The sequence below is a fragment of the Lactuca virosa genome, chromosome 7 (assembly GCF_052849685.1).
Source record: "Lactuca virosa cultivar CGN04683 chromosome 7, Lactuca_virosa_CGN04683_v6, whole genome shotgun sequence".
In the NCBI taxonomy this organism is placed as follows: Eukaryota; Viridiplantae; Streptophyta; class Magnoliopsida; order Asterales; family Asteraceae; genus Lactuca; species Lactuca virosa.
The window spans coordinates 254,495,823-254,508,362 of record NC_136432.1 but is presented as its reverse complement, the minus strand read 5'-3'; the positions used below and the strand labels follow the sequence as shown (position 1 = coordinate 254,508,362).

Sequence of the window (12,540 nt, the reverse complement as noted above, 5' to 3'; positions counted from 1 at the left end):
TATTATGAAATTGTTATGATACTGTACATGACGTCATCCACCCCCGGACGTTTCTGTCATTTACTCAGTTCAGGGGTGTGACACTTAGTTATTGGTGGCCGTACATGAAGAGAGAGATAGCCTGGTATGTCGAGAGGTGCTTGACTTGTCGGATGGTCAAGGACGAGCACCAGAGGCCGCATGGCAAATTACAGCCCTTGGAGGTTCCCATATGGAAATGGGAACATATTACTATGGATTTCATCACCAAGTTACCACAGACGGCTAAGGGACTCGGTGCGATATGGGTTATTGTGGGCCGTCTAACCAATAGCGCCCACTTGCTAGCCATTCGAGAGAGTTCTTCGGCCGAGAATTGGCCGATTTATATATGCGCGAGATTGTTTCTCAACATGGTATTCCAGTATCCATTGTATCTGATCGAGGTGTTTGGTTTACATCCCGTTTTTGGCAGAAGTTCCCTGAGGAACTGGGTACGAGGTTGCATCTTAGCACTACTTATTATCCGCAGACTGACGGTCATTATGAGCGGAACATTCAAACACTCGAGGGCATGTTGAGAGCCTGTGTCATAGACTTCGGTGGGAGTTGGGACTCCTACCTTTCCTTAGTCGAGGTTTCTTACAAAAATAGTTATCACTCCAGTATTGGCGCGCCGCATTCGAGCTTCTCTATGGGAGGAAGTGTCGTACCCCAGTTTGTTGGGGAGAGATTGGCCATAGAGTCATGGGAAGGACCGAGGTAGTTCTTCAGGCAACAGATCTTATTCAACAAATTAGACGGAGATTGCAGATAGCTCAAAGTCGGTAGAAGAATTATGCCAAAAAGCATCGATATGAGTTGGAGTTTCAGGTTCGTGACATGGTTTTTATGAAGGTACCGCCCTGGAAGGGTGTAATACGCTTCAGGAAGAGGGTCAACTTGGGGTCCCAGTATAATGAGCCATTTCGAGTGATTGCCTGGGTCGACAAGGTAGCTTACAGATTGGATTTGCCCGAGTAACTCAATCAGATTCACAACACCTTCCATGCGTCTCAGCTTCAAAAGTGTGTGGCTGATGATTCATCGGTTGTTTCTATGGATGATATTCAGGTTGATGATTGCCTGGACTATGTTAAGAGACCAGTGGCGATTTTGGGATCAGAAGATGAAGTCCTTGCACAACAAGGTGGTCTCTTTGGTCAAGGTTCAGTGGCAGCATCGGAAGGGTTCCGAATGGATGTGGGAACCCGATTCGGAGATGGAGGAGCATTACCCTGAGTTGTTCACAACAGTGGACTTCGAGGACGATGTCTAGTTCAAGTGGGGGAGAATTGTAACATCTTGATATTGAGGTATTTTCATTTTTAAAACCTAAGTATAAGAGTTTATTTCATTTTGGACCTTGGATGTGAACTAATTGCAAAATTGGACCAAAATGGCATTTTCGCAAATTATGGGAGCTGGGTACGTACGCTGGGCATTCCATAGGAATGCTGGGCCTAGGTTTCTAGAGTGCAAACAATAAGTGTTAAGGTTTAGACCCTATTTAAACATCCTTAAGTCCCAAACCTAGCTTTTTTCATTAGCCTCCAACCCACCTTCGTCCCCAAGCAAACCCTAATCCTTTTTAGAGAATTATTGAGCTTTTGTGTGTGTTTTGGTAACCTTGAAGGGGAGAGGAAGAAGAGACGATCATCTTGGTGGAGTGGGACTCTTTGGATCTAGAATAGAAACATCATTTGGCATCATTTGGAGGTAAAAAGCTCTAAACTTGATTAAGAGTTGTTTAGATCTTGTTTAGTTATGAACTGGTGTTCTTTTGGTCCCATAAGCTTGGTATTATGATTATGGATTAATCTAATCCATATAAGCTGTCCTTTCAGACGTTTTGGAGCATCTTGAAGCATAAAAATATAATCTTGCTTGCTAGTTTCCTTCCATGCTTGATGTAGGTTGTCTTAATGGGTTAAGTAGTTAGATTTTTTGTGTCTGGGCACATAATGGCCATGCAAGACCATAAAGTTGGAAACTTTATGGTTGATGACGTTATTTTAAGGCTAGATCTAAAATATAGGAAAAGAGCTTAAGGATTAAGCTCTTAATAAGAAGGAAAATAACCATGTTGCGAACGCTGGGCGTAGCCCAGGAACACTTAGCATTCGAGGTCAACCCTCACGTTTTCTGGTTAAGATTGTGTACGCCAAGCGTACAAGCTGAGTACATTGGCAATACTCAGCTGTGTTGACAAAGTTTGACTTTTGACCAAGTTGGACCTAAGGGATTTTTTGGTTTTTTGAGTGGTAATTGAGACTGGTCATTATTTGATGAATAGGTTACCATTTGAGCTGATATTCGGAGTTGTGTCCTATTGAACGTTCTTTTTTCAGACTAAGAGGTGAGTTTTCCCTCACTGTACTTATAGGTCGAAGGCACCAAGGCCGTCCTGTTGGATTAGATATCCAATTTTGTTACATACTATTATGTTGAGATATGTATTCACTGGTTATGTGATTAGACTGGTAGATCTATAGGACTACCTATGTTTTGTTAATTACTGTTTTTTTTGTATATGTCGACATGTTATGGTTTGATGGGTTGAGGCGGAGCAGCTGGTGTTGAAGGCCATAACACCCAGGGCGACCCGAATAGACTGAAGGCCTGCAAGGTGGTCCAGCAGGCCGAAGGCCTGGAGAGCGGTTCATATAGGTTGTAGGCCCTGTGAGGCGTTGCAGTCATGCTGAAGGCTCATGTATGCATGTTTTTGTTTATTATGTAGTATGGTGGTACTTTGGGGGAACTCACTAAGTTTTTTATTAAGGTTTTAGTTTATTGTTTCAGGTACTAGAGAGGATCAAGGGAAAGTGAATGCGTGATCGTGCAGATCTTCCTGATTTTATGATATTAGTTCTTGGGATACTCTGATTATGACTATACTTTTGAAACAATGGTTTTTCTTATAAACAGTTATGGTTTTTGGTTGTTTTTCAAAAGTTAAAATTTATTGAGATTTTTGGTTCATTACAAATATCCTCCACCATTTCCAATCTAGATTCCAAAATAAAAGACAATTGTGGATGTCTTGGGTTTTTTTTCAATGTTTTCCAGTTGATGCTTTATGTCATCCATTTCCTCCGTCATTCTCTCCAATTCTTCCTTCTTGCTAGCAAGTTCCTTCACCTTCAATGAAATCTCATTATGCTTCCGCTTCATATCTTTCTTAAACTGTTTCTTAGTGGTTTCGAGTTCCCTATTAAGTTCTTCAGAACCTTAAAGAATTAAGGAAGTGGCTTGGAACCCAAAAGATGCAATGAGAAACTAACATTGAAATAGAATAAGAAAGAGAATATAAAACTTACAAACTGAACTAGCATGATCACTTTCTGCTTGGCCTCAAAAGGATTGAGTCCTTCGAACACTTCTTGACCCACCTCTAAAGTGAACTTCCTCTTATTGGGATCATGACGTTTTCCTTGCTCTCTGATTTTCCTGTACCTATAGTGGTAGGTTTCATAACTTTCACAACAGGATCTGTAGACAGGAAGTCATCTACATTGAAGGAAGAGCTGAAGAGAGCACTTGAACGCGTCTCCCTTACACCTAAGTAAAGATGATGTTGTTAACCAACATAGGAATGGTATAGATAAAGGATGAATTACAACATACCTATGGACATGGTTGATTTTGGATCTTCAACTGCAATGGATTAACTAAGATTCCTTGAAAGACAAGCTTCTACCACTCTAAAGCTTCTTTTTTCAGCTGAAAGCTATAAAAATTCTTGGACCTTTTCTTAAGTATTTGCTTGAGAAGGACAAATCTCATCGAACTTTGCAACTGTCCAGGAATAAAAGAAGAAAATCAACATTAAAGGAGAATACAAAGTAAAAATAACCAACATATAGAATCCCTACCCCCGGTTAGCCAATCTTGGGAAGGAAGGTCTTGTCCAAAGTAACTAGTCATAACAAAAAAGTATCTCTCTTTCCATTCATGATTCGTAGGAGAACTTTTAAGACTAGATTATAATTACGAGTCTTCACTTTAAGAAGCACTCAAGAATAACCAAAAGTTTGGAGAATATTGACACTCACTATTTTAGAAAAACTAAGGTTCAAACCTTCAGTTTCATTAAGGTGGTAAGCGAGTTTGGTGACCTTAAAAGCCTCAAAAATAAAAAAAGGGAAAGGAAATGACAGACCAATGGAAAAAGGAAACTTATAGAAACAAACCAAATACGAAGAAAGATAATCCACTCTTAACTTTTACCCAGGGATCCTAAAGATTGTATCTTGTGTAAACTTACATGACGATCGAAGTAGATCAATGTTGACATTTAAGAATTTACTAATGTCGCTTTCGATTCCAGGTAACAAACCTAAATCTATAAAACCCTCGACAACAGGTTTATCATATCTAGCCCTAGCTCGAACGAGTCTTTTTCCCATGGTCAAACAAACAATAATAATGCGAAAATGAAGAAGAGAGCGAGTACCTAGGGTAATCGATAGATAAGATTAATCCTAGAAACATGGGTCATATCATATCAACATAACTCGTTTTCAAAGTCTAGAAATCTCCAAGCGTCCAGGATCTTGGATTGAAGATTTATTGGGGCAATTATTATTGGTAGAAATTTTGACTTACTACTTTTATATCTTGACCTTGTACTAACATCTCGGGCAAGCTTAAGATCTTGGATTTAATCAGTATCTTGGCCTGCTATCGTATTTTTTATGATATATTATACAGGAACGTAAAGCTTGACTAAAAAAAATAGACAAAGTCAACTACACGTGGTCAGTGCCTCATGAACGTGGTAGACACTTGAGAAAGTCAGACAAAGCAAAGATCAAGGAGAATCTCAAGAATGTCGGAAATAGAGTTATTCTTGTTTTGTATATAAAGACCAACTGGTCGATGCACACACATACATTTCCACTAATACTTATTCTCTTATTCTTTCAGCACTTAAGCACATTCACTTCATTACTACGATCAACTAGCACTTGTAATTTTATTTTGATTTAATACAAGTTCTAAGGCAGGTGATTTCATCACCTCCCAAGGTTCTGTGTCGGAGATCTAAACAGATTAAGGGCTTTCCTCATAATTCTATGTATTCTTGCATTTATTTTTATTTACTTACTATTTTTTGATCGACATACACTTATTTCATTGTTTTCTTGATTGTTAACATGTTTTCATATCAAAATTATTAAAGCACTCTGCGGTATCTATGTACCTTTTTGAGTATCTTAAAGCTTTATTATGCATATTCACTTATAAATTACTTTAACACTATTTTTGTCCCAAACACACTCATTTTTATCTAAAAAATACTACACTTTAACTTCATAGCTCCCTGAGTACTATTATTCTTCACCTCAGATCTTCAGCAAAACCAAGATCCTCGACATATTTCAAAATCTTAAGCACTCCAGTTTTTAATATCTTATTTCTAACATCACACCACACTTGCTAATTTGGTCACAAAATTAGTTTGTTAATTTTTGACCAAAACATCCATCACCTTAGAAGTAATCTCATGAAAAGGTACAAGAACATGAGCCTTAAAAACTTTTGTTGGGATATTGGCAATAGCACACAAATAAAATGTTTGTTAAGATTAAGAGAAATTAAAAAGAAAAATCAATTCTTAAGCTTGGCAATGAATAATATCTCTGAGATTATGAATAATGCTCTACGAGGAGTAACACACTTACTGATCAAGGTGTGTATTGACCTTACATTCAATAGAGTTGTGCAACTTTTTAGAAAACGCATTGATATTGTAGTGCACTACAATACACATCTACCGACATGTATGTAGCGCCTTTTTTTAACCATGAAAACTCATGCACAAAGCCATAACTTATGCGAGTTTGGCTATAATCATGAAGGTGTCTATATAACTATAACCACATTACAGACAAATGAAACCGGAAGGAATACACACACTATCTACTATTATCAATAAACATGTACGTGTGGTAAGTAGTAGATAGAAACATTCTCATGTTTACATGCTCTTGATGTTTGTTGGTTCGGAGGGGATAACCCTCTTTCCATTGTGAATATTGTTTAAACTACTATGACGTATCAACAACATTACAATTACACTTTTTCACCACTTCCTCACGCTCATTGTTGGTTGGAGTCAGATTGTCAGATTGAAGCAGATAACTCAAGACTTGTTGTTGATCGAATGCGAAGGTTTGCAAATCGAATTCTTAACGAGATTGATGTTCGTCAACCTGATGAACCCCATAGATATGGAATATTCCTGGTCATAACAAAAGAAATTATCAAATTTCTTAGTCAAAATTTAAAACGGTATGAAATTTGTATTTTTATTGATCTTGTAATATCATGTTTAATTGAACTTGTATTTTGAGTTTAATATAGCTTGTGTTTCATGTTTGAAAAATTATATAAGGTTGTAACGTTGTAATATATTTGACTTCATTGTGAATTTGAAGGTGTTAGACGAAATTTCAGTATTGGTAAAATTTGCTAGAATTAATATTTGTTCGATTATAAATTATTATTATTATTATTATATATATTTAATAAACAATTTCATATGCAATATATTAAAACTGTCAAACAAACAATGTTTTAAAAATTGATATAATTTCTAATTATGATACTAAGTTAATTGCTCAAAATACAAATTACGAGGACTAAGAAAACTTCTGATTTTTCATAAACTGATTTAAAAAACAACTTATTTTGCAAAGTATTTTCAAAAGCACCCTATTTATGCAAAATAAATAAATAAAATAAAATTCTCTGTGGTTGGGTTTCGTCCTATATAGTGTTAGAAATAGGATCAGGTGATAACTCATTTTTGATTTAAAAAACAACTTATTTTGCAAAGTATTTTTAGAAGCACCCTATTTATGCAAAATAAATAAATAAAATAAAATTCTCTGTGGTTGGGTTTCGTCCTATATAGTGTTAGAAATAGGATCAAGTGATAACTCATTTTAAAGCGATGACTCGTGAGTACATCTTAAAAAAATTGAAAAAAAATATAAAAAAAATACAAATTATAAAATCAAGCATAGATCTATGTCCGGAAGAAAAAAAAATGGAAAAAACAATTTGATCATTAAAATTGAATCATCAATCAATTTTAATGATACAAAATTTTTTTTGCAATTTTTTTTCTCCGGGATATAGATGTATGCTCAATTTTATGATTTGTATATTTTTTTTAGATTTTTTTTCAATTTTTTTAATATGCCCTTACGAGTCCTCACAGGAACCGGACCCTATAGTTTTAAAACATATATTAAGCGACAGAAATATGAGTTATGGTTGGTATAAAAATCATTTTTCAACCTAAAATCAATTTTGGATAATATAAAAGTCAATGTTTTCGATAGGGAATCTTACAACCTTTACTTTAACTATAAATGCTTGTATTTCATGGATAATAACTTTTTTTATATATATATTTCTTTTAATTTTCAATAAATACTTATAGTTCATGGATAATATATTTCTTTTTCGATATATGTTTTCTAAAAAATTTCTCAGCCTTTATAAAGGGAGCGAGACTCCACCCACTGTTGACCTACTTTCGATTACAACCTCTGCTTTTGTGCACTTTGAGCACGCAATGGAGAGCATCGAGCACAGAACACTGAGGGTAAACGGAATCGACATGCATATTGCAGAAAAGGGTGAAGGCCCAACAATCCTCTTTCTTCATGGCTTCCCGGAGCTCTGGTACACATGGCGCCACCAGCTCCAAGCGTTGGCCGCCCTAGGCTACCACTGCGTCGCCCCTGACCTCCGTGGATACGGCAACACTGATGCTCCGCCGTCTCCAACCAGCTATACCTGTCTCCATGTGGTGGGTGACCTGGTGGCTCTCATAGAATCGCTGGGTGGAGAACCGGTGTACCTTGTGGCGCATGACTGGGGTGCAATGATCGGGTGGTACCTGTGCATGTTTAGGCCTGACAAGGTGAAGGCGTATGCCTGCATGTCTGTACCTTACCGGCCTCGAAATCCCAAGATGAAGCCCGTTGAAACCATGAGAGCTTTCTTTGGTGAAGATTACTACATGTGCAGGTTTCAGGTCTCTCTCTCTCTCTCTCTCTCTCTCTCTCTCTCTCTCTCTCTCTCTCTCTCTCTCTCTCTCTCTCTCTCTCGTAATGTTAAAACACCTCACTGTAGATCAAACTTCTTTTGATCCAAATGTTTTATTTCCATAGTGCTGTATTTCGTTGGTAGGCACCTACCATAAATGTTGTGCGATATAATTGATTTTATTTTTCTGAGAGAGACAATTGAAAAGAGTTTTGAACTCACAACTGGTTTTGTCAAAAAAACGGTACCCCTGCATGAGACTGAAATTAATTAATGAAACGTGGCCAGTAAGACCGACCCAAAAGTTAATACGCATTTAAGATTTTTTTTAACGTAGATAGTCTCCGAAGATTTTTTAGAAAATGGTGTATCTTTTTGTACTTTCTTTTGCCATAGAGGTCTTCTCCATTCCTCCCAACAGTACATTTGATATAGACCACCCTAACATGTTTCACATTATAAACAAAATTTCCTCTTTTGAAACTTGATACACATAAATAAAGTGAATGTTAGTTCTTTTCAGGAATCTGGAGTAATGGAAGCAGAGTTAAAAAGCTATGAAACAGCGGAATTGCTTAAGAAAATTCTAACTGATAGGAAACCAGGACCACCTTGTTTGCCTAAATCGGATCCATTCCAACTCAAAGGATTGAATGCTCCGCTGCCATTACCACCTTGGTTATCTGAAGAGGACCTTAAGTATAACGTTGAAAAATTTGACCAAACGGGCTTCACAGGAGCCTTTAACTATTACCGTGCTTTGGATCTGTAAGTATTCTCAACCACCTAGATATTGGTCCTACTGGATGCACTACCAAGAAAGAGCTTGTTTATAATAATAAATGAATAGGTACGTTGGATGTAAGCAAGTGGATAGGCCAGGTTGGCCTCTATGTTTGAGGTTCGGGTTTTCTAGAGCCAATGCTTGGTTAATTATACATGGGTCCTACTCCTAGGGTTAAATTTATACACCCTTATATAGCCTTAATTAGAGCATCCACATAAGTTTTTTCAAAAAAAATTCATCGTAAACAAGTTTTGTAAAAGCTTTATTTTGATCGCATGAGCTTTTTCGTTTAGTTTTTATTTTCTAAAATAGGTTGTGAATATATATACAGCTGTTGTTGTGGAGTTTTTATTAAATCTTCAACCAACTATATATAATACAGTCGGTTACTTAAGAAAACATTTAATAATATAAATTTGAATTTGTGGTTCCAATATATAAATTGATTACAAAAAACTTTAGAATAAATGACATAGATCGTCCTTCTGGTTTGAGACTGCATGTTTAGTCTAGACTTGGCTTCGTATGGTCTTTATGAATTTGGCTTTGTTTCTGATTTGGTCTCGGGTGAAATTAAAATGATAATTTTAATTCTAATTATTTTTTTGATTAATTACGTTATTACTTTAATATTTAAAAATAAAGGACCACCCACCACACAACCCCCCTCATCCATTCCCACATCTTTTCTAGACCTAGCTCCCTACCTCATTGTAATATGTTATTCTTATTTTTTTTTTTTTTATTATCATACTTTCTCAATCATTACTTTTTAGGTAAAATTAGAATCTGACATCATTTTCCATGTAAAAGTGTTTCTCACTCATCTTCTCTATTTTTAAGTAAAAGTAATAATTATTGTTTAGGTAATAGTTTTATTAATTATTTTTAAATATATATAAAAATATAATATAAAAGATATATCTATTCGTTTTTTGTTTGATATAATATTATTGGATAAATTTCATAAAAATCATTTTTTTAGTTTAGCTATTGTTATTTTTTAATAGATAAATGTCATTTCCTACACTTTCCTATTTCCTAGTGTTTCGCTTGGATTTTTTTCAAATATTCCAATCTTGGTCTTCAAAATAACTACAACGACGGCGAGTTAAATATATATTTTTTATTATTTAATCTTTAATATTGTCACAACAATATTGGCCATCAAAGTTTGATAAGTGAATTGGGTTATAGTTTGCTTATAGCCAAAAATTATTTTGTTTGTCCCGCTAAAGAAAAAACAAATTATATTTAAGATATATACCAACCAATATTTTTATAGATTTTTTTTAAACATATAATTTATTTTTCTTTTAAAATATATCAAACTCATATGTTTTAATAATGTTTACTAGTACTATATAATTTTTTGGTTGCTAAGGTGGCACGATTAACTCCCATTTGGTGGCTTAACTCTCATTTGGTGGCTGCCAACTAACATTTTCATACCATATGTTTAATATGTTTAATGATGTTTATTAGTAAAGGTAAAATTTTGAATTCATTATATATGTGAGGCACAATAAGTTAAAAAAAATTGTTATCGTAACAAAAAAAAAAGATGACCTAGATAAAGTAAAAAAATTATATTTGCTAATAAAAAAAAAGATGACATATATATATATATATATATATATATATATATATATATATATATATATATATATATATATCATACTTTATAGAATTAAAAATATAAAAAATATTTTAGTAAATAGATTTATAAATATTTATGTATCTTTTAATGAAATAATATAAATAAGTTATCTATAATTAAACCAAATAAAAAAATAATATTTTAATAAATAGGTTTATAAATATTAACTAATTATGTATTAAAAAACTATTAATAATAACTATGTAATCATAATTTAATTATTAAAATAATTAAAAGTAGTAATGATTAGTAAAAAAAAAGTAAAATGATTAGTAAATACAATGATTGGAAAAATGATTAGAGGGTAGAGATAAGTGGAGTTGGGATAGGAATAAATGAAGCCATTGTAAAACAGCCAAGGGGGTTTTCCTTCGTTGGTATAGCAAAAACAGAGAGAGCGTCATTTTGTAATAGAGATGAAAATTTTGAGAAAAAAACTACAAAATCGATGGTAAAAATGAAAATAAAAAGAGACAAAAGCATAAACTGTTTCGCACCAAATGGACGATCCGCATAACTTAGTGGAGATATTTAAATATTTTCAAAATTGATAAATTAATTGTTAGGTGTCTTAATCTATTTAACAAGATCTTCCTTTATGATCAAGACAACTCAAATGTCATTGTTTTGCTGTTGTAATTAATTGGATATATATGTTGGTTGTTAGTTAGATAACTGAGACTACTTTCTGGCTAATAACTTTGGAGGCCATGCTGGATCTTCTAGATTAGTTGTTGTTTTCATATGCATGGGACCCAATGGTTGTTGACCAACGGTCCACTACTTGAAATCTTTTTATTTTAATCACATGTTTATCTTGAGGAATGCCGACTTTTTTTTTTTTTACTATTATCAAATACATTCATCAAATTTAAATAATTTATTTTAAATCCCTTTTTAAAACATATATTTCTCTTATATTTTTAAATTTTTTAATATAGAAATTATTCATAATCCTAATAATATTTTTTTTATTAGAAAGCTAGCTATTCTGTTTTGGTAAACCGATATGGAAATTTCGTAAAAAAACATACTTTGGAAGTCAACATATTTTGAGGTTTACCGTTTTGGTTTGTTAAGTTAATTGGTTTTGATTTGGCAAAAACATTAATGAATTTTTGTCTTGTGCATGCTCTAATAGGCAGGATTGAGGGTCACATCAGCATAAATCATGCTCTTTTATGGGATCCAATTAGGGTTTGACTAAAGACTTCACCCAATTGGAAAATAATTAACTGTTGACTAGTTTCATACGTATGTTGCTGTATGCGCTAACTTTTCTGTTTTGTACAAAGGAATTGGGAGCTTACGGCAGCATGGAGTGGAGTACAAGTGAATGTACCAGTGATATATGTAGTAGGGGATGAAGATATGGTGTACACAACACCAGGGTTAAAAGAGTACGTTCATGGTGGTGGGTTCAAGAAAGATGTGCCATTGCTCGAAGAAGTTGTGGTAATGGAAGGTGTGGGTCACTTTTTGAACCAGGAAAAGCCTCTGGAATCTACTGCCATCATTTATGATTTCATTAAGAAGTTCTAACCATCAACCACTAATACAACTATTTTATTTACTTCCATATGTATGGTTGGGAATGAAGTTGATGGTTCTGCAAAATTTGTTAATTAAATCTTTAATCACATAGGTGTGTACCCATTAGCAATAATTTCATTAAATAATTGAAGTTGCTCGTATTAGCAAGTTTCGTGAACGTAATTGGATCTCCTTCGTTTGATAACTTGTTTTATTTATTTATTTCATCTCATTATTATGGAAGCCCCCTTCTTAATTGACGGCTAGCTATAATAACATGGTCATTCTAAATCAATGACAGATCCACTCTTGCATGTGTTCCGAATTGATAAATATTTTATAAGCCAGCAACATCTTGATGAGGATGTCAATTTCTTGATCTTAGAACCTGCAAGACATCAATTCCATCTCATCTTTTCTAAACTTTATCTGCAAGAAAGTCAAAGGAAGTGTTGACACGTTTGCTTTGTCCATT

The 12,540-nt window shown here is 34.3% G+C and overlaps 1 protein-coding gene across 1 annotated transcript; it reads left to right on the top strand.

The window, feature by feature from the left end:
• Positions 1-7,545: 7,545 nt before the first annotated feature.
• Positions 7,546-12,243, top strand: LOC145124300 (epoxide hydrolase 1-like). Its single transcript, XM_079059586.1, has 3 exons — positions 7,546-8,074; positions 8,609-8,853; positions 11,828-12,243. The coding sequence occupies exons 1-3, from the start codon at positions 7,610-7,612 to the stop codon at positions 12,072-12,074; spliced, it is 957 nt and encodes a 318-aa protein (XP_078915712.1). The 5' UTR covers positions 7,546-7,609; the 3' UTR covers positions 12,075-12,243.
• Positions 12,244-12,540: the final 297 nt, after the last annotated feature.